The 27544-nt window shown below is 40.4% G+C and overlaps 1 protein-coding gene across 1 annotated transcript; it reads left to right on the forward strand.

Annotated features, from left to right (window-relative positions):
* The first annotated feature begins 17401 nt into the window (after nt 1–17401).
* LOC134350444 (calmodulin-1) lies at nt 17402–24025 on the forward strand. Its single transcript, XM_063055640.1, has 6 exons — nt 17402–17526; nt 19111–19141; nt 19651–19794; nt 19875–19981; nt 20682–20817; nt 23381–24025. Exons 1-6 carry the CDS (start codon nt 17524–17526, stop codon nt 23407–23409), a joined length of 450 nt encoding a protein of 149 aa, XP_062911710.1. The 5' UTR covers nt 17402–17523; the 3' UTR covers nt 23410–24025.
* The last annotated feature ends 3519 nt before the right edge of the window (nt 24026–27544 follow it).

Consider the following 27544-nt stretch of genomic DNA (forward strand, 5'->3'; position numbering starts at 1 on the left):
ATGTCCCTACCTTAGAAATTACTAGGGTTACCCACAGCCCTCTATTTTTCTAAGCTCCATGTACCTATCCAAAAGTCTCTTAAAAGACCCTAACGTATCCGCCTCCACCACCTTTGCCGGCAGCCCATTCCACGCACTCACCACTCTACATAAAAAAACTTACCCCTGACATCTCCTCTGTACCTGCATCCAAGCACCTTAAACCTGTGCTCTTTTGTGGCAGCCATTTCAGCCCTGCAAAAAAAGCCTCTTGATCTATCCACACGATCAATGCCTCTCATCATCTTATACACCTCTATCAGGTCACCTCTCACCCTCTGTCACTCCAAGGAGGACAGGCCAAGTTCACTCAACCTGTTTTCATAAGCATGCTCCCCAATCCAGGCAACATCCTTGTAGATCTCCTCTGCACCCTTTCTTCTCTGCCTCCCATCTCCAAGCTACTTTTGGAACCAATTAGTCAGCTCATTTAGATCCCTTGTACACCAGCTACCACATGGGACCTTGTCAAATACCTCACAGTATATAAAATAACTACTGCCCTGCCTCCATCAATGTCCTTTGTCACCATCGCAAAAAAATGGCAATCAAATTTTCCTTGCCAATGGCATGCTGACTGTACCTGATTAGTTTGTCTTTCCATATGTATTTAAATCCTCTTTCTTACAATTGTTTCCATTGATTTCCCAACCACTGATGTAAGGCTCATTGGCCTACAATTATCTAGTTTATCCCTGCTGCCTTTCCTAAATAAAGGAAAATTAGCTATTATCTGGCCCCATTGGGGGCTAATGAAGATGGAACGATCTCTATCAGGGCCCTCAATAATTCCTCCCTTGATTCCAATAGCATTCTCAGAGAGATCTCATCCAGCCCAGGGGATTTATCAATCATTACACGTCCCAAGACATCTAACACATTCACCTTCTTACCAATGTGCTCCAAACCATCAATGTATCCCCACATTAAACTCATTATTTCCATATCATTCTTCTTGGTGAATGCAGATGAGAAGTATTAATTTAGGATCTCACCACATTCCCTGGCTCTATGCTTATATTACCCTTTTAGCATTGGTGCGTGGCCAAGTGGTTAAGGCGTTCGTCTAGTAATTTGAAGGTCGCTAGTTCGAGCCTTGGCTGAGGCAGCGTGTATGTCCTTGAGCAAGGCACTTAACCACACATTGCTCTGTGACGACACCGGTGCCAAGCTGTATGGGTCCTAATGCCCTCCCCTTGGACAACATCAGTGGCGTGGAGAGGGGAGATTTACAGCATGGGCAACTGCTGGTCTTCCATACAACCTTGCCCAGGCCTGCAGCACGAGACTAACGGATGCCTATATATAAGTCCCCAAGAGGACCGGCTCTTTCCCTAGCTATTCTTTTGTTCCTAATATTCTTGTATAAAATCTTACCTGCCAAGGATATTTATTTCATGGCCTCTTTTTGCTCTTCTACTTTCTTCAATGTAAGCTCCTGCATTCTCGATATTCATCAATTCACTTGACCGTAGATGTCTATACCCGATCAAGCCTTTAATGCCCTTGATAATCCAGGCTTGCCATCTTTACCTTTCATGCTTACCAGAACATCCTGGCCCTAAATACTTCATCTTTTTTAAAAGACTCCCAATTGTTTAATGTTGTTTTACCCACAAGCATCTGCTTCAAGCCTACTTGTTCTCGGTTCTGGTTTAGCCCAAATCACAACCTTAACAATGAGAACCAATCTTATTCCTTCCGATAACTACCATGAAATTTACAGAATCATGTTCACTGCTGCCAGAGTGAAGCAGTTACCTGACTAAAATTTCCAACATGGGCCCAGCAGCCAAGGACAAGTACAGTCCCTTCTCTGACCAGGGTATCTAAACTTTCTCTTAAGAACTATTTTGAATGCACTTAACAAATTCTGTGTCATCTAATAACGTTTCACAAAAATAATCCCAAATAATATTGGGAAAATTAAAATCACCCACTCCTATAACTATTGCTTTTACAGCTTCCTGCAAAAACAGTCCCTTTTTCCTTGCGCACACTTCAGAATGGTGCATTAAATCTATGTTGTCTCTCTTCATTCCATTTGCCAAGAAGCATTATTGGAATTAAATTTGCATTTTAAAAAGGCAAATCTCATCACTTCTTAGTCTCATTCTTACAGGAGTCAGGAGAGAAAGAGGGAACAATAAAAGAGCAAATCTCATTTCTTGTCATTTTCATTCTTACAGTGGTTGGGAGCAGGGATGGGAATCTAAAAAGACAAGTCTCAGTTTCATTTTTACAGGAGTCAGAAGCGAGTACAGGGACATTTATAGACACATATCTCTTTGTTGGCTAATTGGAGGGTGTTTTAAGCAATAAAGGGTAGGGAAGGTTAGGTGAGGCAGTGATTGTGTGAGTGGGCCAGTGTAAGATAGGCAAGATGAGGCTTTGGTTCAATGGGCACAGGTCAGGTTTTATTTTTGTGTTCATCCTTTGCACATGACTCAGTGTTGGCAGGATGGCAGTGGTATGCCACTGCAAGGTGTAGGAATTGAAGGAACCTCATGGTCTCCTGAATGACTACATATGTGAGAAGTGCATCCAGCTGCAACTCCTGACAAACTGGGTCAAGGACTTGGAGCAGGATTTGGAAGTACACAGAATCATCTAGGATACTGACAGTAACACGGGTGAGACTTTTACTGAGGTGGTCACACCCATGGCGCAGGCTTCAAAAAGATGGGTGACCACTAGGAAAAGGGGAATGGACTGGCAGTGCAAGGTTCACCAAAAGCCATTCCCCTCATTAACAAGGCCCTGGTGGAAGACTTTATCAAATGTTGCACAGCTCGACATTAGTAAGGCAAAGGAGATGGTGATGGACTTTAGGAAGACCAAGCCTGCACTGCTCCCTGTTACTATTGATGGTGAGGATGTGGATATGGTGAGGAGCTCCAAGTACCTGGGGGTGCACCTGGATGAAAGACTTGAGTGGAGCTCTAACACAGAGGCTGTGAACAAGAAGGGCCAGAGTCGCCTCTACTTCCTGATGAAACTGAGGTTCTTTGGTGTATGCAAGCATCTGCTCCACATGTTCTACAGTCTGTTATTACCAGTACAACCTTTTGTGTGGTGGTGTGCTGGGGCAATGGCATCAACATGGGTGATCCTGGCATTTCTGGACAACATTTCTCACCCTCTGCCTGCGACCTTGACTGAACAGAGGAGCGCTTTTAGTAGTAGACTAAGACAACAGCACTGCTCCAAAGAGTGCTATATGTGGTCATTCTTACCCTCGGCCATCAGGCTCCATAATGAGTCAAGCTACAGCCGGGGAAGTGATGACCCCCTCCTGTTAGACTGTTTGAGGTATCTTGTTTTTTATTCTTTCTACTTCTCTTCTGGTATTTGTGTCCCTGCACTTGTAATGCTACCGTGACACTGTAATTTCCTTTGGGATCAGCAAAGTATCTATCTATCTACTTCTTTGGATACTTTCGGAGGGGGCAGTCGTCAGGTCTCTAGCACTGTGACCATCTCTGAGGTTCAGAGGAAAAGGCTGAAGTCAGACAGGGCTCAGAATGAGATAGGTGACTTGATAGTGAGGGAGACAGAGTGGAGGTTCTGTGGCTGCAGAAGAGACACCAGTATGGTGTGTTACCATCCAGGATGTAATCTGGTTGCAGAACCTCTACAGGGGGAGGGCAAACAGCTAAAGATCATTACACATGTTCTATCATCAATAGAACAAGGGAAAAGGTCCTGCAGAATGAATATAGGGAGTTAGGGAATATGATAAGAAACAGGACCAAGGTTAATGATCACAAGATTACTCCCTGTGCCGCATATAAAGATAGGCCAGATGAACATATGGCTGGGGATCTGGTGCCGAGTACAGAGATTTACTTTCTTTCACCATTTGGAACTCTTCTAGGATAGAGGTAACCTGTGGAAAAGAGATGGGCTGCGTTTGAACCAAAGAGAGACTGATATCCTAGCAGGGGAATTTGTTTTTGGCACCAGAAGTATTTAAACTAGATTGGCAGGAATTAGGAATTTGAGCTGTAGCCAGCAAGAATCGGAATCAGGTTTATTATCTCTGGCACGTGTCATGGAATTTGTTAACTTAGCAGTTCAATACATGATATGCAATACATGTAATACATGGTAGAAAGAAGAAAAAAATCGATAAATCAATTACAGTAAGTATATATATGTATGTCGAATAGATTATAACAACACAAAAATAAATACGTATTAAAAATGGAGGTAGTGTGCATGGTTTCAATGTCCATTCAGAAATTGGATAGCCAAGAGAAAGGAGCTGTTCCTGAATCGCTGAGTGAGTGCCTTCAGGCTTCTGTACCTCCTTCCTGATGGTAACAGTGAGAAGAGGGCATGCCCTGGGTGATGGGGGTCCTTAAAAATGGATGTTGACTTTCTGAGGCACCGTTCCTTGAAGATGTCTTGGGTACTACGGAGGCTAGTACCCAAGATGGAGCTGACTAGTTTTACAACTTCCTGGAGCTTCTTTCGGTCCCGTGCTGTAGCAGTCCACCGCCATACCAGACAGTGATGCAGCCTGTCAGAACGCAAGAGAAAGCTTAGCAATAAGCATAGCCGGTGACACAGTAAAGGGAGGGAAAGGAATACTCAGTTAAATTACACTTATCTCAATGCGCAAGGCTTAACAGATAAAATGGATGAACACAGAGGATGGATCAGCTCTGGGGACTGGGATGTTATGGCCATAACAAAAACAGGAGAGAAGGACAGGACAGGTATTTCAATATTCCAGGATAAGATGCTACAGGGATGACAGAGTTGCAGGTATGTGAGGAGGAGGATGAGCTGTTGCCTTTTTGAAAAGGGAGGACTTAGAGCAACATTCTTGTGGAATTGTACAGTGGACATATGGATAGAAATTAGGAAGGGGAGGGTAACTCTAGCGGGGCTGTGTTACAGACACCCCCTCCCCCAATTGTCAGTGGGAATTAGAGAAGCACCTGTAGAAAAATTGCTCCTAGTTGTAAGAACAATAGGGTTGTATTCGTGGGAGTTTTAAAGTGACAGTGCTTAAGTTGAAAGGAGACTTGCGAAGCAAGAGTTTTTAATACGCAGAAAGGCGGGAGCCTGGAATGCACTACCAGGGATGGTGGTGAAGGAAAATACAATAGAAGTGTTTAAGAGATACTTAGATAAATGTGCAGAGAATGGATGGATATGGACATTGTGTGAACAAAAGGATTAATTTAGTTAGGCATTTAATTACTAGTTTAATTAGTTCAACAGAACATTGTGGCCCTAAGAACCCGTTCCTGTGCTATGTCATTCTATGGTTTACATTTAAAGCCAGGGAACTACATCTGGTTAGCCTGATGTCATTGATGGGGAAGTTACGGGAGGGAATTCTGAGGAACAGAAGCTACCAGCATTTGGATAACAGAGTTGGATTAGGAGGAGTCCGCATGGCTTTGTACATGGAAAGTTATGTTTGATTAATCTTTTAGAGGTTTTTTTTTGAAGATTTAACCAAAAGAGTACACATGGGTAGGGCAGTGTCTGTTGTCTATACAAACTTCAGCAAGGCATTTGACAAGACTCTACATGGTAGATTCTTCTGGACGGTGTTGTCCCATGGAACCATGACACACCCACATGAGCCCCTATATCTCCAATGACCCTATAATTTCAATCTCCGAGGCAGACATCGAACTATCCTTCAAGAGGGTGAGTCGATGAAAGACATCTGGTTCAGATGGTGTGCCTGGCTGAGTACTAAAGATCTATGCAGACCTACTGGCCAGAGCGCTTACAGGCACATTCAACCTCTTGCTTCTGCAAATCTGATTTTTCCACTAACCTCAAAAAGGTACCTATTGTATCCGTGCCCAAGAAGACTGCCTTGACTACCACCCCGAGTTGCTTTGAGAGGGTGCTTATGGTGCAAATCAACTCCTGCCTCAGATGACCGGGATCTGCACCAACTTATCTGGCTCTTCACTCTGCTCTGGACCATCTAGGTAACAGGAAGTCATACATCAGATTGCTGTTCATCAACTACTCCTTTACATTTAACACAATCATCCCCTCCAAACTCATCATCAAGCTTCGGGACCTGGGCCTCTGTACCTTCCTCTGCAACTAAATACTCAACTCCATCGGCAGAACATCAGTCAGTCAGCATTGGCGACAACATCTTCTCCTTGCTGATCATCAATGCAGGTGTTCCTCAAGGCTGTGTGCATAGCCCCTGCTCTATTCTCTGCGAATACATCACTGCGTGGCTAACCACAACTCCAAAGCCACCTTCAAATTCGCTGATGACAGCACTGTTGTCGGACAGATCACAGGTGTCTCTGAGTCAGCTGACCGGGCTGAGATGGGACACCTGGTTGGGTGGTACAGCAACAACAGACTCTTACACGTCAGCAAAACCAAAGAGCTGATTGTTGCCTTCTGGAAGGGAAAGGAGTGTGCACTGGGAGAACAGGCAGTCGAGAGAGCCAGTGGAAAGTATCCTGACAGGTTTCGTCTTGGTCTGGTATGGCAATTCGAATGCACAGGAATACAACAAGCTGCAGAGAGTACTGCACCCTTCCCAATACGTGCAGGTACATTCCTTCCCACCATTAGAATGATCCACAAGAGGTACTGCCTCAAGCAGCATCTGTCTTCAAGGGTCACCACCATCCAGGCAATGCCATCTTTTCTCAGCTACCATTGGGCAGAAGATTCAGAAGCCTGAATTCCTACACCACCAGTTCCAGAACAGCTACTTCATTTCAAACATCTGCTTGAACCAACTGGAAAAACCCTTTGTGCTACAGTTTCACAACACTATAATCTCTTTGTACTAAAACGGACTTCATCTTGTTCTAATTGTGTTCATTCTTGTAAAAATTGTGTAATGCTCTGTTCGTGTGGACCTGTTGCAAGTAAGGTTTTCATTCTATCTATGCATACTGTACATTTGCTTATGTATATGACAATAACTTGTCTTGAGTTAGTTAGGTTAATTCAAAATTGGCTAGGAAGTAGGAAACAGAAGATGGTGTTTCATGGTGACTAGTGGTGTGCTGCAGTGGTGGGTGTTGGGACCTTTGTTATTTATTATTTATTTACATAGTACAAAGTAAATGGCAGGATACTTGGTAGTGTGGAGGAGCAGAGGGATCTCAGGGTACATGTCCACAGATCCCTGAAAGTTGCCTCACAGGTGGATAGGGTAGTTAAGAAAGCTTAGAGGGATAGAGTTTAAGAGTTGCGATGTAATGATGCAGCTCTATAAAATTCTGGTTAGGCCACACTTGGAGTATTGTGTCCAGTTCTAGTCACCTCACTATAGGAAGGATGTGGAAGCATTGGAAAGGGTACAGAGCAGATATACCAGGATGCTGCCTGGTTTAGAAAGTATGCATTATGATCAGAGATTAAGGGAGCTAGGGCTTTACTCTTTGGAGAGAAGGAGGATGAGGGGAGATGATAGAGGTGTACAAGAGTGGATAGCCAGCACCTCTTCCCCAGGGCACCACTGTTCAATACAAGAGGACATGGCTTTAAGGTAAGGGGTGGGAAGTTCAAGGGGGATATTAGAGGAAGGTTTTTTACTCAGAGAGTGGTTGGTGTGTGGAATGCACTGCCTGAGTCAGTGGTGGAGGCAGATACACTACTGAAGTTTAAGAGACTACTAGACGGGTATATGGAGGAATCTAAGGTGGGGGCTTATATGGGAGGCAGGGTTTGAGGGTTGGCACAACATTGTGGGCCGAAGGGCCTGGACTGTGCTGTACTATTCTATGTTCTGTGTTCTATTATGAAGACACGCAGTCCTATTTTATTGTCATTTAGTAATGCATGCATTAAGAATTGATACAATATTTCCTCCGGTGTGATATCACAAAACACAGGACAGACCAAGACTGAAATAATTTATATAAATTATTTGGATGCAAATGCACAAAGTTTGATCAGTAAATTTGTGAATGGAATGGCACGAAATTGGGAGGTGTTGTTGATACTGAAGAAGCTTAATACAGATTATAAGAAGATCTTGATCAGTTAGGTAGATGACCTGAAGTGTTCAAATGGATTTCAATAGAGATAAGTACGAGGTGATGCATTTTGGGAAGTCAAACAAGCGTGATACACTAGATACCATTGTAAGACACTAGGGAGTGTACTCGAACAGAAAAAATTAAAGAATACAGGTGCATAGTTTGTGAAAATGGCATCTCAGGTAGATAGTGTGATGAAAAGTATATTTAGTACACTGGCCTTCATGAATGAGGGCAATGAGTACAAGAGCTGAGCTGTTATGTTGCACTTGTACGGCTCATTGCTGAGACTGCACTTGGAGTACTGAGTACAATTGTGTTCACCCTTTTATAAAAAAATGTAGTTAAACTGGAAAGAGTGCAGAAAAGATATGAAGATGTTGCTACAGCTAGAAGGCCTGACTTATAGGGAGTTGTTGGTGAGAGTGGATCTCTATTCCTTGGAACGTAGGAGGTTGAGTGACAATCTTATAGAAGTGTTTAAAATTATAAGAAGCATAGATAAGGTGGATGGTAACAGTCTTTTATCTAGGATAGGAGAGTCCAAAACTAGGGGGCAAAGATTTGGGGTGAGAGGGGGGAGATTTAAAGGGTAAACACAAGAGATCCTGCGGATGCTGGAAATCCAGAGCAAAACACCCCAAATGCTGGAGGAACTCATCAGGTCAGGCAGCATCTATGGAAATGAATAAACAGTCGACGTTTTGAGCCCAGACATTTCATCAGGAACCTTCATCAGAGATTCTGCAGATGCTGGAAATCCAGAGCAAGACAAAACAATTTCCCCCCAAACTGACCTTAACCTTACTTTTCCATGAGTCTCATGAGCCCATTTACATGGAGCACTGCCACGAAATGGCAGCATCCATCATCAAGGACCCCCACCATCCAGGCCATGTTCTCTTCTCACTACTACCATCAGGCAGGAAGTATAGGAGTCTGAGATCCCACACCAACAGGTTCAGGAAAAGTTATTAACCCGCAACCATCAGGGTCCAGAACCAGTGTGGATAATTTCACTCACCACAACTCTGAGCTGATTTCACAACCTACTGGCTCACCTTCAAGGAATCTACAACTCATGTTCTCAGTGTACATTATTTCTTACTGTATAGTATATTTTCTGTATTGCATTGTACTACTGCCATTAAACAACATATTTCATAACATATATCAGTGATATTAAACCTATTTCCAATTCATTTCAGTCTCAAGTTATTCAATTCAGTTGTACATTTATGAGAGACTAGGTATGGGTTCCCAGTTTTGCTAATACAGCACTGCAATGTACACCTATTCTCAAACAATCCCTCACTCTGACTGTCCGAACAGACTCAAGGCCTGTTCTGTTCTCTATTGCAGATACCTTTCACCCCAAGCTTGCAGTCTACAGTGCTTTCATACCTAGCTAACCTTTCATTGCAACAAACTTGGAATATGCTGGAATCAGTCAGTAGGGAAGGCAGCCTCTGTGGAACGAGAAACAAAATTAATATTACAGGAGAAAGACACTTCCAGACTGTGAAAGAAAGGAAGTTAAGTTTTCTGCTGCAGGCAAGACCAACATTGTACTGGACCAGTAAATGTGTTCATTGGGTCATTGGAGCAGTTGGTGAGGGAGAACATAGTTCTTTGCTCGAAAAAGCTCTGAAATGAGAGAAGTTGGAGAGATAACACACAAAGAGTTATGAGCTGCATGGCTGCAGGACAGTCCCAGTATGACCTGTTTTGCAAATGGAGAGCCAGCCAACTTCACAGATGGTTGGCAACAGAATGCAAATTCTGGAATCTGGAGAACTCAGCAGGTCAAATAGCATTTGTGGAGACAAAGGATATTTAAGGCCAATACCCTGCATCAGGACTGGGTGTAGACAGTAGCCAGAATATATAAGTGAATGGGAGGGGTGAGACAGTGGCTGGAAAGTGAATTACCCTAAATTGTAGAATTTGGTATTGGATCTGGAAATGTACCCTGACAGAAGATAAGGTGCTGTTTCTCATGCTTTCTCATTAGAGTTGAGGAGACCTTAGATAGTCAGTTGAGGGGATGGAGAATTAAAGTGGCAGGCAACAGTAAATGCAGTTTTTCTTTTCACAAACAGTTGCTGTCTTAGCTGCTATGTGTTTTCAGCATTGCTTTATTTATTTCAGATTTTCAGCTATTGCAGTTTCTTCGCTTTCAGCATTTATAAAGATTCCATAGAATATATTTCTTTTCGTACTGCGTTTGTGGTCTTGTTTCTTCGTTTGCCTTTTTAAATTCGCCTTGTCAAGTTCGGCGTTTTCTTTTTTTGTTTTACTGTTTATTCAGCGTTCCTATTTCAATTTTACGGGGAAAGAGTGGATACCTTTTCAAATCCTGGTGCCTTTGTCTGTGACACTATTATGGTGTCTTACTTTTAAAATGTCATCTTATCTAGAACTTCAGCCCTTGATCTTCTCCCTGGCGCACATCGACATCTTCACCCGTTCTCCTTAAGACAGATAAGACCAATATACTACATCGGGAGTTATATATAGTTCAGGGGCAAGAGGTTTCAGTTCGGTTTTCAACTTCCCCAATTTGCGACGGTGCTCTCTACTTCCCTCCCGCTCTAATCTTCAACCACGGAACTCTTCAACTGTTCTCACAGCAGACACTTTCCACTGTCTTTACGCATGCGTGATGTTTCCACCCTGGTTACTGCATTGCACCACTGACTCACGGTAACAAAACATCACCCAACAACTGAACGCAGATGTGAGAAGTTCGTCTCCAGTTCAATAACATATTATAAAACAAGCAGACAAATAATAAATAACTTAGCAACATATATTGCCATCGTAGTTAACCTTTGGTACTTCTTGCTGGGAAAAAAATCGGCGAGAAAATATTAGAATTTACAAAGTCATTAGCACACCATTAAACAGGCTTCTTCGTTTAACCATTTACATCATTCTTATAAGCAAGGATGTTGAAAGTTATGTAAAATCAACAAGATCCATCGGCCAACGTATGTCGTGCGAAAACCAACCATTCCTGTATGCACTCAGTTATTAAATCAACATAGTTTAAGAGATAAAACAATTTCTAAACATCACATAACCATAAATACTCGTTACTTTATGAAGTGTTTCATATGATTTTTTTGCTGGAATGATTCTCAAATTTGTAAACAGTCAATATCAGACAATATTGGTGAACCAGAAAGACATACATAATATCAGAAATTAGGTTTAATTTAATTTGATATTTGCCTGCATGCATTGTAATCCAATATCGTTATTTCAGCAAATCTATTTGATTGAAGCATTGTCGTTCAGGACTTTGAATAAATCAATGCCTTTTCAGAAAGGGGGAGAAATTTCCTTGATTAGAATGGTGGTACAAGATGAATCAGTGAAAAGTGAACTGAACGCTCTGTATCTGTTCAAGCATTTATACATGTGCTGTATAAATTTGTTTGAGATATAAAATACACTAAAGGAATAAAACATTTGATTATATAACCCTGTGCATTTCATTGAAGATTATTAGGGATAATTACACCCATTAATATGTCTAAGAGTTGCTAAACTATAAACACTTCACATAAATTGAGCTTCCTTGACATGAAATGCTTATATACATATCAAATTGAATACTGTATACCCAAATCCAGAAAATATTAGTGCAAACTGGCATCAGCCAAGATATGGGCTTTACCAAATATATTGCTCATATCTAACTGAATAAAGTTCGTGAACCTATCAGCTTTGTGTATCCAGTTAAACATCTTGCACAATTTTGTCTCCTTTTTCTTGGGTCCTGGTCGACAATGACGTTGCTACCATTTTGTCCAAAAAGATTGGAATCATTGTACAGCAACTCAGATTCTCCTCTTTGAAGGTAATTTGCAAAGTGTATTTTAGAACAAACAATGACTTTCATGATTAGTTACTGAGTCTCAAACTGGCAGATTTTTTCATACTTAATTTCGGAATTTACCATAAACTTTGACTCCAGGTGGCTCAGTCATTAAAAATAACCACAAGGTATTGAGTTGATTTAGATCAGCAGAAGCAACAACTTTTAAGTGACAGATTCACTTCAGATATTGTCAAAAACTCACAATTATCAGGAAGTCCTGAAGATCTGCTTGAGATACTAGGTTATCAAGCATCAATTCACTTAGCTTTACGAGATGCCTATTTTGAAAAAGATTGTTCCTTACTCAAGAAGAGGATATGACCTTGTGGGTTATTAGACAACTGATAAGCTTAGTCCATTACAAAGAAGTAGTGAGAATAAAGTACCTTTCGAATAGTATAATGATCAAGAGCAGCTCAATCAAACTGTGCAAGTGTACTGCCTGTGTTATCCAAACAGCAGCAAATGAAAGAGGGCTTTTTGTAAACAGCTACTTCAGCAACTGTTTGTCACCACGTAATGCAGCTTACAAACTAATCAAGGCAGAAACTAATTTCCAAATTCAACTCTCCAAGTAATTCATTCTGAGTTCTTTTATCTAGGTCATAGACAGAAACAGGCCCAGCTAGTCAGTGCTGAACCATTTAAACTGCCTACTCCCAATGACCTGCACCAGGACCATCGCCCTCCATACCCCAACCATCCATGTACCTATCCGAACTTCTCTTAGACTTTGAAACTGAGCTCACGTTCACCACTTGTGCCGGCAGAAACTTCCACACTCATGACTCTCTGAGTGAAGGAGTTTCCCCTCATGTTCCCCTTAAACTTTTCACTTTTCACCCTTAAACCATGTCCTCTAGTTGTAGTCCCACCCAACCTCAATGGAAAAAGCCTGCTTGAAATTACCCCTCATAATTTTGTATACCCCTATCAAATCTCCTCTCAATTTTCTACATTCCGAGGAACAAAGTCGGAACCTATTCAACCTTTCCTTGTAACTCAGGTCCTCAAGTCCCAGCAACATCCTTGTAAATTTTCCCTGTATTCTTTCAACCTTATTTACATCTTCCCAGTAGGCAGAGGAACAAACTGCACACAATTCTCCAAATTAGGCCTCACCAATGTTTTATACAACTTCAACATAACATCCCATCTCCTGTATTCAATACTTGGACAATGTGCCAAGAGCTTTCTACACAACCCTATCAACCCGTGATGACACTTTCAATGAAGTATGGACCTGTATTCCCAGATTCCTTTGTTCTACAGCACTCCTCAGTTCCCTAACGTTCACTGTATAAGATCTACCCGGGTTGGTCTTACTGAAGTGCAAGCCCTGCACTTGCCTGCATTAAATTCCATTTGCCACTTTTCAGCCCGTTTTGCCACCTGGTCCAGATCTTGCTGACAGAAGGCCATGATAATCTTCCTTGCTGTCCACTGCACCCCCAATTTTTGTGTTCCGCAAATTTGCTGATCTAGTTAACCATATTATCATCCAGGTCATTGATATAGATATCTCAAACAAAGGTTTGCCTTCAGTGAGGACCACTTGTGAAATGTCGTGTTTTGAAGTTGGAGATATTGAAGTCACTTCAAAATGCCATTTCATACAATTAACCTTTTGGATTTCATTAAAAACTGATCGATAAATAGTAGCGTACTCAACTTAGTGACCAGACTTACAAGTACACTAAACCAAATATTTAGAAATGAATTGCAGTTTTGCATCTTCAATATTATGTTGATGATGTGCAATGGCTCCATCCTGATAGAAATGTTCATATTAAGAATTCTATCTATTAGACCTTTCTGTCACTCAGAACATTCAAGCATCACTTGTGGTTTTGCTGGTAGTCGCTGTGGCGGATTCCACTTTGGAGACTTGAGCACAAAAATCTAATCCAACACTTGTAAAATTAAATGAGTAAGTAGTGTGTGGCAATAATCCTAAAGATGAGGGGTTTCAGTTATGATGGTAAATTTTGTGCTTGTTCTCCTTTGAGCATAGAGGACCTGGAGATCTGACAAAAAATCATGACAGGTTTTGGGAAGGTGAAATAAGGAAAAATTGCAAGAGCCAGAGGTCACATATTTCAAGTGACTTCTAAAACATCCACGGGTGATATGAAGAAAAATTAAACTCAAAGTAAAATTTATGATCAAATATGTATTACCATATTCTATCTTAAGATTTGTTTTCTTGCAGGCATTTACAGAAAAATAAAAGAAATACAAAAGAATTTACAATTAAACAAAGACTGACAACCAATGTGCAGAAGGTGTATTGTGCAAATAAAAAAATACTGAGAATGAGTTGTAGAGTCCTTGAAAGTGAGTCTGTAGATTGTTGAATCTGTTCAGAGTGCAATGTTATTATGCAGAAGGTATTTATGATATAGATTCAAAATCCTGAAAGTGTGGTCAGAACAGATTCAGTTGTAACTTCAGAACAAAAAGTCACATGGTACAGCAGGCTCAGTAGCTTCGTGGTTAGCAGAATGCTATTGCAGCAGCAGCGATCTGGGTTCAATTTCCACTGCTGTCTGTAGATTTTGTACATTCTCTCCATGACCACGTGGGTTTCCTCTGGGTGTTTCGGTTTCCTCCCATGTTCCAAAGATGTAAGGGTAAATTGTGGGCATGCTATATTAGCGTTGGAAGTATGGCAACAGTTGCACCCGGCACATACCTGGACTGTTTTGGTCATTGACAAAAACAACACATTTTACTGTATGCTTCAATGTACAGTATGTGACAAATAAATTGCATCTTTAAGAACAGCACAACATCAGCATTTCAGCCCACAATGTCATGCCAAACTAGTACTCGAAAAGGAAAATGGATAAATTATCAAAATGGCAAAAAAAATACAGATCTGTGAGCAATTAACAAAAATTGGAATTCATGAACCCTTTTCTCTGTTGTCAAATTTTCTAGTTCTGGGAATCACTATCAATCTTATTTGCTCCTCCACATGGAAATGAAAGAAATTACATAACTACTTCAAAGAACAAATTTTGACCTCAAATTAATTTCAAAATATATTGATTCATTATCACAGCACTGTTTGTATGTATAAAAGTGGCTACCATGTTTCCTACATTGCAACAGTAACTTCATACTTCTTTGAGAGATCATGAGTGTTTCTATGTAAATATAAGTCCTCCTTTCTAAGAAATGTCTACCAAACAAAAAGCTTTAGTCACATGTTCAGGAATGGCTGAGCACAGCTCCTTTATTACTGAATAATAAGTTGTTGTCAGTATAACTTGGATCTGTCAATTGCTAAATAACTGGCTATTTCTGGTATTGTCCGGCTTCATAACCAGTTGTGAATACTGCACTTTAACCTCTGTGAACTTTAACACCATGACATACCTTAACATTTGATACTTTAATAACATTTAATATCAAGAATGTAAAGTTTCACACAACAATGCATATGTGTTCCATTAAAAAAAAACTCAGGTTTCAGGTAATTCTAGTATTCTATTGTCTGTGAGGAAGTACAACCTAATTCATGGTCAGGAATGGAAGTTATTTTGAAATACACAAGAAGACTAGCAGTTGGTTGCAAAACCATTATTGGCATTAATGGGAGGAAGCTGATTAACAAAAAATCAGACTTTCAATCAGTACCATTATATTAAGTACCTTTTTGTGCATTTACGAGTATCAACAGCTAATCAGGCAACAATTTGGTTATAGAAAGCAAGATGATATCTAATCACTTCCTCTTAAATAATTTGGCATTTTTGTACACTGGAAAAGTAAACAAAAATAGTGGATGGTGAAACATAGAAAAATAGAAAATAGGTGCAGGAGTAGGCCATTCGGAAATAATGTTGTAAGTAGTAGTCCAAATGATTACCTGCCTAAATGTAAACAACAGGAATTCTGCAGATGCTGGAAATTCAAGCAACACACATCAAAGTTGCTGGTGAACACAGCAGGCCAGGCAGCATCTGTAGGAAGAGGTGCAGTCGACGTTTCAGGCTGAGAAGGAAACGTCGACTGTACCTCTTCCTACAGATGCTGCCTGGCCTGCTGCGTTCACCAGCAACTTTGATGTGTGTTACCTACCTAAATGTATTTGATTACCAAACAACCACCCAAAATTAATTCTATACATCACTTACTAGGGCCTCAAAATTGAAATGGTTTGCTTTGGCACATTATTAAAAAGGCACTATTATCTGCGACAAACAACTCTTACAAACAGGCCTACAACCTGTAGTACACCAGCAAGTCTATCATAAAAGATGATGAGAAATGTACAGTGCAGAACTGCAAGACTAAATGGTACCTTAATTTTTTTAATGTTAATTTTGGAAGTTGAGGTTAATAAGTACTTCACATTTAACTATTGTTTTAGAAATTAAAAACTGTAAACTATTCAGAAACTTGCATCTACGATTTTACTTGAAGCCAAATAGCAAAAACTTAGAACAACTCGATCCTAAAAAAAAGATTTAAATCTGTAAGGAAATAACAAAAGTAATTGCAATTGTGCAATATTGGAATGTCGTAGGAGTAGAATAACTCAGCTACTAGTCAATACACAAACATTAAAACAGCCCGAAACTACAATCCAATACAGAAATATAAAAGATTTTTACAAAATGTAGCTGTCAAAAGCTATTCATAATATAAAAATTTCGTCTGGTGAATATCCATAGCAACAAGAAAGATATACACGTGTTATCTATTACAGGAACCGCGAACATATTATCCCCAAACTCTAGGAAACAATTCAAAAACTTTGTTACAAGAATAAAATGAAATCCACAGCAAGTTTCTGCGTTCAATATTCATAACTAGATGTGTATTAAAAACAAATCTCATTCATTATTGAATTAAACGAATGCTTTTTTAAAAAAACCCTTGAGAAACAGCAAGCTTGTACCAGGACGATGCAAGGGAACAAGTTGAGTTAATGTGTTAAAACTGTAATGTGCATGTTAAATCAGCATCTATCCCATCCGTGGTGCTCCTTTTTTTTCGGTTTACTACAGCAAGCGCTGCACTGCGCCGAACCAGAGCACAGACAGTACCCCGTACTGCGCCAGGAAGGCAGCCACCCCCTCGGTGCGAGCACCAACTGAAAGGCTCTGAATAACGGAGGGAGCGGAACCAGCGGACGCCAGGCACCGACGCTGCCCTGCACTGACGCATTGCAGGTACGGTCCAGCCAATCAGCGGCCGCAGAAGAACCGAAGCTTCGACCGCGCCAGCGTCATGCGGGCTTCGTCTCCTTCCGCGGGCATCAAATAATCCCCGGCGGGGTCCTACGGCCAACTGCGAAATCGGCGAAATGGGAATGGGAGTTTGGCTGGAGGTCTCATACGCGGTCCCGCAATGGCGGACCTTTGAGTTGCCTCTGTGATAGTGTCGATGGCGGTTAGGGAAAAGGGGGGGGTTGACGGGAGGTGATCCGCGGAGTGCGTGGTGGGCGGGGCTAGGCGGAAGGATACGGGAGCGGAGAGGAGTTAAGCAGCCGCGGTGAGCGGGGTGTTTATAGTCAGTGGTGGTGAACGTCTGAGGAGTTAAGGCGTTACTGAGCAGCCGGTGGTAACTTAACCTAGTAAAATGGTGAGTTCCAATTTACAGTTAATTCTCCTCACAGTCTGCCCCCCCCCAACTCCAGCGCGGCAGAAAAGCCGGCTGTTCCAAATGCACGTTAATTTGAGTGTACTTTTGTTTTCTGCTTTCCTCGTCGGGAGCGTGGGCTGGGTGTGTGGAGGGAAGATGGGACCGCCGCAGAGCCTGCCTGCCGCGGCCCATTTGCTGCTGCTTTTTTACTCGCGTGGACCCGTGTCCCCACCACCGTCCTGAGGGCAGGTGATGAGGGAGCGGGGGGTAGTTACACATCCGGGCTGTGTGTTCACCCACACCCCACAGACTTGTGGCTGCCCGGGGCGTGTCACATTCGGTCGCCTCTTTGTGACCTTACCGGGATCTGCACGCCGTTCTCCGCGGGTGGCGGCGGTGGCGGCTCGGACTGCGGCGTGCGGAGTGGTCGCGGTGCTGCGCTGCCCCCGTCCGCCCTCGCCGGTTCAAACTGCGGCAGCGGTTCGGACCGTTAGCCGGGGGCGAGACAAAGCTCAACGGCCGCAGGCGAGCCTGGCCACCCCCCGGCTGCCGCCCTGAAAGCCAGCGCAGCCCACGGTGCGTGCTCTTATTTTCTGCCGGTGTTTGGGTTTGGAAGTTATTTCACATTTTGGATGGCGAAGGCGGGTAGGGTTGCCGGTCTCCGATGACGGGTGATTTTAAATTATCAGCACTTCCGGCTGCAGACGCGCAATGCAGAAATGACGGCAGAGACAACTGCAGAGCATGTGTCTCCATCGTCTGTAGCACCACTGCACGATTTTGGCCAATTAGCTTTTACAAGAGAAAAGTAACTTGACGTCTGTGCACTATTTTTAATGTACAAAGATCTTGACTTTTTTTCGAAAAATCGTCAATAGGTTGTACCCCTTTCCACCACGTGGGGTCTGGTGTTCTGTCACTACCCTCCCACATCGTTTCCCTATATTTCATGTTTTAGGGTCGGGGAAGGATACGTGCATTGGTTACTAAGATCGCATTGAAATCTATGATGGTTTGGTGGAATTGGATCAGATTTTCCTTTGTTTACCTCCCTTGGCATCATTTGCACGTCTCTGGGTTTTTGACTTGGTTAAATGTTTGACTTTCTAAACCTTTACTGTTGATGGTATGTATGTAACAATTGGTTTTAAGGAATGTTTTCGTTACAGGCTTAATTAGAATGCAATTTGCAATCTTGTAGTCATTACTTCTATAGAGCAGCATAGCTCTTAGCTGGACTTAATATAGGGGGTTAATGTATTGAAGTTTTCTGGAAACCTGCATCTTGCTAGTGTTCCAGTTATGAGTTAATACCAAATGACCACAACTTCCCTCTGCAATGCTGGGAGCTATAAATGTTGAAATGGACCTTTTCTCTCAAACAACATGTTTTATCTTGATATTTTAGTGGCTTTAATGCAGTGCAAAATCTTTGACTCCAAGGTTCGTTATCATGTGGTACGTGTACTGGTTGGAGATGTGCATTTATCTTGGGATTAAATCACCCTAATTGTGAATTTCTACACATCCAATGCTGTAATCTTGTGTAAGAAAAGTGCATAATTTGCAAATGTTTCTTTTCAGGCTGATCAACTAACAGAAGAGCAGATTGCTGGTAAGTGCATAAATTTCCCTCTCTGGGGAAAAATAAATGCCTCTGCTTGAGCAAGAAATAAATTTGCTCTTGAATGGCCCAGTACTTGGGTAACCAGGGTGTGGTTTTATGCTCTTGCAGATTTATGGGCCCTGTAGATTATCTCAAAGTATCTAAGCTTCAGTACTTTATTTGAAATTTATAACATGTAGTTGAGCTTACTGTTATTGTCATTACTAACTTCAAATTCTTAAAAGGGATGTACCAAGTCTGCTCCATTGAAATTAGTTGAATTTCCTTGTGCCTGATCACTGGCTGAGCTAAATAATGGAGAATTTCTGTGGCTGTATCTCTGGTCTAGTCTTGTGGAAGGCTTCTGCAATTGATCAGGTGCTGGCTTGCCAATGATGTCTGTTAATGCACTTTTTCATGAAAGTAAAGGCATCTTGAAGTATTGATAAAGCTCTTATTGAAATACATTTTGTACCATTATACTTCTGTATATAAACTATTTTTCTGCTCTGTTATAGAATTCAAAGAGGCCTTTTCACTCTTTGACAAAGATGGGGATGGTACCATAACAACAAAGGAGCTTGGAACAGTTATGCGATCACTAGGTCAGAACCCAACTGAAGCAGAACTGCAGGATATGATAAATGAAGTGGATGCTGATGGTAAGCAAGAAGAGAGAGCATTGAAATTAATCTTGAATTGCATATTTGGTTTTATTAATTTTCTTTTTTGTGATGGGCAGGAAATGGAACAATTGATTTTCCAGAATTTCTGACAATGATGGCAAGAAAAATGAAAGATACAGATAGTGAGGAAGAAATCAGAGAAGCATTCAGAGTGTTTGATAAGGTATTGATCAGATGTTAAAATTGCATGCTTAAATCTACATTTGAATTTGTCTGATTTAATACTGTCAAACTGAGCCTAGTTCATCTGTTCTTGGGATTCAAGTTGGACTTGGAGCATGTTTTTTTTTAAAGGAGATTTTCAATATAGACAAGGCTTTAATTTGGGCCTCTGGGTAGTTTTTAGTCTCTCACAGCCTTGACTACCGAAGTAGTTGTAAGCTAGTTAATTTGTGGTTCCTGTTGGAATGGAATGTGGTAATTGTTCACTATAATGAGAAAATGATAAAAAAAAAAAAAAAAAATTCAGGTTGAGGAGCTGGGCATCTGGTTGAGCAACCTTGTTCTGAAACAATGAGGTATTCTGCATCTTTGAGCAGATAAGATCTCATAATTTTAAAGGCAGTGGGCAATTTGTATAAAGCAATTGTACGGTTTCCTGCAATGCTCAATTAACATTCAAGTTAGATTGAAGAGGAGCCTAAATTGACTAAATTAAAGAAGGTTGCGACTTTACCATCAATACTCAGTATTTTGGAGTAATCATCCATGATTTTACAATCAAGAATGCCCTTGGGGTTATTGGCATACAACTGCTTGGGTCTTAACGGTAGGGTGTTTAACATAAATCTACCTTGTGCTCATTAGAAACCTTATTGCCTGAAACAAGGTTGGCGAGTAATCTCTATAACTTTTGTATCCAGGATGGTAATGGGTATATCAGTGCTGCAGAACTTCGTCATGTAATGACAAACCTTGGAGAAAAATTAACAGATGAAGAAGTTGATGAAATGATCAGAGAAGCAGATATTGATGGTGATGGTCAAGTGAACTATGAAGGTGGGTTTTCAGCTTATTGTATGCAATAGTTTGTTTCAGGTGTTACAGCCTCTGACAGAATGCATTTCCAAATTTAGTTTTCCTGAAGTAGGAGGAAACAATCATGAGAATTACTAGCAGTGCAAAATGCTGGTGGAACTCGGGCCAGGCAGCATCTATTTGGGGGGGGGGGCGGGTGGGTATGGTTGATGTTTTGAGTTGAGAGCCTTCATCTTGGATTTCCAGCATCTGCAGATTTTCTCTTGTTTGTGATGAGAATTGCAACCTGACATGTTCCTCGAGCGCTTGCATATGAGACAGTTCTTAATTGTCCCAGCAAATCATTATGACACAGGAAATCTTTGTAGATGTATGCAAATCCACTTTTGTCTGCTCCTTGTGTAAATGAAATATTTTCATCAGTGTAGGCAATTCATTTGGGTTTCTCTAGCAATGGTGTGGAATGCCGGTTAATAGTTCTAAACATGTACTCGGGTCCAGCACAGAATTGGGCTATTTGCCTCAGATGTACAGTACATTGGCACATTTCACTGTTCTGTACATGTGACAAATCTAATCTTTAGAATTTGTGCTGATTATCAACTACCCATTAATACTAATCCCATGCTCACCCTTTTATGGTGAGGAAAAGTAAGATTCTAATCTCTGAAACAGATTAGATTTAAATCACTAAATGGTTGTTGCAGTATTCCTAGTTAAGCTAGTATGAGGTTGTCTGCATTAACCCCCAGAAGTCCCTTAAATCAGAAAATAGTTCATAAATTGTTCTTTATAATTGTAGTTTCCCACCAGTGCATCATCTAACATTGGATCATCAACTTAAATATGCAAGTAGTCTAAGAGATTGAGATTTGGATTTTGTTTCTAACTAAAAATTTAAAAATAATCATTTTATGCACTAGGCTATTAAATGAACACAATTTTAGTGTCAATTTATTGAATTCTGATTTGACTAAGTTAGAAATTAATGTAAGCATTATTACCATGACCATAAGACATGGGAGCAGAAATGGGCCACTTAGCCCACTGAGTCTGTTCTACCATTCCATCATTGCTGACTTATTATCCCTCTCAATCCCATTCTCATGCTTTCTCTGTAACCTTTGACACCCTAACTAACCAAGAAGCTATCAACCTCTGCTTTAAATATACTCAATGACTTGGCCTCCATAGCCGTCAGTGGCAATGATTTTCAGATTCACCATCGTTTGGCTTAAAATTCTTCCTGTCTGTTCTAAATGGGCATCCCTGTATTCTGAGGCTGTGCCCTCTGGTCCTAGACTCATGTATTATTGGATGGGTTTCAATACGATCCCCTCTTCTAAACTCCAGCAAGTATAGGCCCAGAGCTATCAAGTGTACTTCATACTGTATGTTAACTCTTTCATTCCAAGAATGATTCTCTCAAACCTCTGTGCCCTCTAATGTCAACACACCCTTTCTTGGTAAAGGGCCTAAAACCGCTCAATAATCTTTGCGGTCTAACCAATGCCTTACAAACTCAGCAACACATGTTCTTTTTTTCTAGTCTTGAAATGTATGCTAACATTACATTTGCTTTCCTTACCACTGACCCAACTTGTAAGTTAACCTGTAGAGAATCCTGCACAAGTGCCTTGTACCTGATTTTTGAATTTTCCCCATTTAGAAAATAGTTTATGCCTTTATTCCTTCTATCAGAGAGCATGATCATGTACTTCTCTACACTGTTCCATATGCCACTTCTCCTAATCTAAGTCCTTCTGCAAACTCTGCTTCATCAACCTGCCCCATAACCCCCCCATCTTTGCATTGCCTGCAAACAGAACGCCACCAGTGCTGTCATCCAAATCATAACATATAATGTGAAAAGTGGTCCCATACCAGTTCCTGTGGAACATCACTTGTCTCCAGCAGCCAGCTAGGAATTCAGTGCTTAGAATGTCTTGGAATAGGATAGAAACCGTTCCATGCCATGATGTGGGCTGTAGAATGGTCAATTGAGTATTTGACACTCGCATAACATGTGAGCTATGATAAAATGAATAAATTTAATTGTTGGATCAGTTAATAATCCTGATGAGGTTTTGACTGGAATATTTTAACTTGGGCTCAACAGTAATATATCATTAAATAACTATCTAGTAAAATTGATAATGTGGTGAAGCTACGTTGCTTTAATGGAAAAACTTGGATGTTTGCTATTTTATGCAAGTTATTGAACTGTTTTTCTTTGGATTTGTTGAACTGTTCAACACCTACAAGCCAATACAATTGTATTGCTTTATGTTGGAAACTAAGGATGGCACTGCTTGAATGTCTTGCAATTTTATTTCGAACCGAGTTTAAATTTCCAGCAATTTAATCTTAGTTCAGAGAATAAAGCTTGCAAACTGCTGTGAAAGCACCAGTACTAAAACAGCTGACTTGGTGTGTGTATGTGTTTTTGAATCACAAGTCCTGCCCAATCTTTTTCCGATGGCTTTGAGGTGGCAGCAAGCAGGTTGAAAGTTGAGTATGGTGATAATTAAATCAGTTACATTTACTGTTTTAGAAACTCAAACATTTCCTCCTTTCTTTACAGAGTTCGTACAAATGATGACTGCGAAGTGAAGATCTTGTACAGACAATTGTTTTAATTTTCTTGTAAAAAAACATTGTTTATTTGCCTTCCTTTGTTTGTAATTTCTGTAATGTTTCTTCCCTGCCCTAACTGTAAAACATTTGCATGTATAGTGGGTAGTTAGTCTGTTACTTTCCTTTATCTTGTCATTGTTTTCCTTTGCAATTGAGAAGACTATTGGTGTAACAAAAGATGCATGTGGCTTTATCTTGAAGTGCATCTAAGCTCTTCTACACATTCAGAGCTACAATAAGGACTTGTGGTTTAATGAGGGATCATCTGGATATGTTGCTATGAGGAAATGGCTGACATGTAATGCATTGCTGTTAATATGCAGAGTTATCACTCTGCATGGAATGAGGGCAACGCTTAAATTTTCTCAGCATTGCACTATAGCAAAACGGGTGTATCATCCAGGTACTCGTACACTAAAACCTTTTTTGTATTTGCTGTTCCATACGATGAAGCATTCATGTTTTCTTACTGTGCTTTCATAATTTTGTTTAGCCATTGAGTTCTCTCTGAAATCTGCTTTGGCACAATACATGCCTGAAATCCATTCCAAGTTGTATATTTTTTTCCAATAAAACTACAATTTACCCAAAATACCACTTTTGTGATTGACATTTATTCCCCAAAACTTGGTGGTACAGAAAATATAGGAATTTGCTACGTTGGTTAGTGTTGGCTTTCTGTAAATTACTCGCTGTTAAAGACAGGCATGCTTGTTTTAGTCTTGTATATTGAAATTAACTGTCAATGTTGAACAATTTGAAGTTACTTTGGGGAAGATGGATGATTTTTTAAAAAATTCTCAAGGAACTGAAAAAGCCTGATGCCAGTGCTTTACATCAATTTCCATGCAACAAGTTTTTCTGGAGGTTACCACATGCTTTCTGTAAAAGTTGGTCTGCTTTAATGTTCATGGTAATTGGGAAAGACTGTCTTGAGGAAATGATGCTGTAGTCTTAATGGTGATGCCAAAATTAAATGCTCATATTAATTTACCTTCAGTTTATTCTGTAGTTAAAGTATTCACAATTTGGAATGGTTCTTATTTAATAATGGCATAGGAATGACCTATGATCCTGTAAATTTTTAGTTTAGCATTAACAATAGTGGGGTAGTTTAAAGCTTTTAAATTCTGGACTTGATTTTGTGTGAAGGATTGTGCTTGGGTATAAATGAATATCTATAGTGCTGCAGTATATTGGTGATGGGTGTGAATGGTTAGGTTAAACAGGGTTTCTGTTGTCAAGCTTGGGTGTCTTTAAGTGTTCTTAAATAGAGCACACTTTGAGTTGGAGGTGGTGCTAAGGTGTCACTTTCTGCAGATTCCCAGGTTATGACAACCAATAGCAGTATTTACACGGTGGTCTGGCTAAGTCTGGGTTGATTTCTTGGGGGTTTGGCAAAATGATGCAAACTATTAAAGAATGGTTTAAACTGAAAGTGAGTGCCATAGGGACACATTACTGTTATTGTAGAATTTGAATGACTTGTGTTTGGTCTTGACCAGAGCTGCACTCTGGTTTCTTCCATCCCAAAGACTTCTTAGGGGTAAATTATAGCCTGTTATAGGTGAGTTACAGAAGAACCTGGAATTGAGCAGAAATAAGTTGGCGGCAAGTGGAGTAGAGGGAAACTGACGGGATTGCACAGCTGGCATAGTCCATGGATTGAATGTCCTTGTGCACTGAGGGAGAATGAGTTGCTTTAATTTTAAATGACAAGTCACACTTAGGCTGTACATTTGGGTTTTGTTGCATTAAGATACCAGTTGCAAATTATGTTCTCATTGACCTACGGAAGGAAACTAGATCGCAGGGCCTAGGATATTGCCCTGAACAATCTTTCATGGGAATGTTACTGGAATGACTTGCCTCTAACTTCTACCTTGTATTTACCTGGTCCAAGTTATAATTTGTGTTTTGCGTGGTGTCTTGATATTGTACTTCAAATAATTCCTTGATACCAGGAGCCTCAGATTAGATGCTTTGTTTAGCATGGAAAGCCTTTAATTGTCTTCTAGCTTTTTAAAAAAAAAAAAAAAAAATTAAGCATACAAATAAGTTGTGGTAAGTTCTCTTTACTAGCTGGTTCCGTAAGTTTGTCGTAGACATAGTGGGGATAAGCTCCCACCACCTATTAAGTACCCCCAATGGTGTGTGTCTCAGACTCTGGCCAAGTCTAGCTCTTGGCTTTCACGTGTGGCTTAGCTACTAAGCCCAACAAAATCATCTCTCCTGACAAAAGGGGCTCATCAGCCGTGGTAAGCAGCCATCTTGGACACAAAGTGTACCTCAAACCTCTACTGCCTTGCAGCTATACCCACTCATGATGAAGGCTTCAGGAGTAAACCCCAGTGGGAAAAATCTGGAGCTAAAGTCCCTAAGGCAATCTTTCATTGAGTTCAACTCTGGCAGCTCCTGCGATGCTGCTGGTGCCAAACTGTGTCAGTCTGCTGTTTGTTCCTTTAGATTCACCCTCTGTATGGAGAGGGGGAGTCTGCTTCATGGCCAACAGCTTGCTGTCTGTATTGTACTGTTCTGCTTGCCTATCATTGATAGCTAGGATGCAATGTCCATGATTCATCCTGACCAAATGGAGGGCCTAAAATTTGGTAACTTCAGTTTTTCACGTAGAGTGTACTTCGTAACCATGGTTACATTTTAATGTTCAAAATAACTAATCAGTTTATTTACTTGGGATTGACATTACATGGGGTCTGGAGCCAAGGGTTTCAAAGCCGCCCGTCCCTGTCTACAACATTGGCCATTCTGGTGGGTTTATGGAGCATTCTGGCAGTAATATGTTATTGGGCATGACCAGTTTTACTGATTTTTTTTTTTTTTTTTTTTTTTTTGTTTTTGTGTTTTATTCCCAATCATTTTTGTGGAGCAGAATTGCAATTTTCAGCATATTTCAGTAACAAACTGTTGAAGAATTGTCATATCAGCCTTCCTAATACACTGGTTCTCAGCTATTTGAGGGTTGTGAAGACTAGGTAAGCAACTTTGCATGTCTGAATCCTATGTAGCTTGATGCAGAGTCCAAGCGTTTAATGTAACTAGTGTGCTAGGCCATTTAGAAGAGCATTTAAGATTCAAAATTGTCCATATAGAGTTGCATAAAGCTCATCAGGAAATGACTGCATTTTTCTTTACATAAAATGGTTAAGTCAAGTTATCTCAAGATTGCAAAGTCACCAATTTTTTAAATTCAAACCATGGAGTTTAAATTTGAATTTTGGCCAGCCTTTATTTGGAACTAAACACTGCCACTATTCCCAGGCTAACTCTTGCCACTGAAGTTTTGAACTAAATTCAAAATTAAGTATTTAACTGTCAAGTTGCACCATGCAACTAACTTCCAACAAATCTTGCACCTGTTCTAGAATGCCAATTACTCAAGGCTCCCTTTTTTTAAACTAATACTTTTTCAGTTGTTTTCTGGTTACCAGTACCTCTGCATAAAGATCTTTCTACATCTGCTATGAAGATGTATCGTATTTTCTTTGCAAACTGATTCATTTCAAACTTCTACCACTTGGATGTTTCAGTCAGATTTCAGTCAAATCACAAAGAATTTCAAGAAACCAAAAGTCCCTAATTATCAGTGCATGGGACAGCCTCACCTAGAAATTACATGATGCAAAAATCTGGTTTTCTCTAACAATTTGGCTATTAGACTTAAAAGGCTCATTTTAAGTAGTATTTGCTGTATAATGTACAATTTAATAACATGCCAGTGTTCCAGCTTGATTCTTAGATGTTCAATAGTACTTCATTTGTATGTGGAAGAATTTCTCAGCTGATTAAAATTTTAAACTAGCCTGACTATATTTAACTACTTCCTTTACCACATTTGTTTCTCAGACTTGAAAATTAGTATAGTATCATTGACTGCACCAATACTGTAAAGAAAACAACTTCTAATGAAGATGACTCACTTTAGTGATTTGTATCATCAGTATCCTGCTACTACAAGGAATTGTGCAACTGAATTGAATACAGTTTTAAATTATGATAAACTTTTAATTTGGAGTGAAAGGAATGATAAATTAAGCTCAAATTTTAAATAAACAATTATACTTTTTTTTCATTTCTTACAAAATTAAGACAG

This window comes from Mobula hypostoma, chromosome 8, assembly GCF_963921235.1.
Source record: "Mobula hypostoma chromosome 8, sMobHyp1.1, whole genome shotgun sequence".
Lineage (NCBI taxonomy): Eukaryota > Metazoa > Chordata > Chondrichthyes > Myliobatiformes > Myliobatidae > Mobula > Mobula hypostoma.

Bases quoted from the DNA above. Each gene is read 5' to 3' on its own strand.
- LOC134350444 (XM_063055640.1), top strand. The intron at 19,142-19,650 runs GTAAGTGCATAA...GCTCTGTTATAG, and splicing joins AACAGAAGAGCAGATTGCTG to AATTCAAAGAGGCCTTTTCA. The intron at 19,982-20,681 runs GTATTGATCAGA...TTTTGTATCCAG, and splicing joins CATTCAGAGTGTTTGATAAG to GATGGTAATGGGTATATCAG.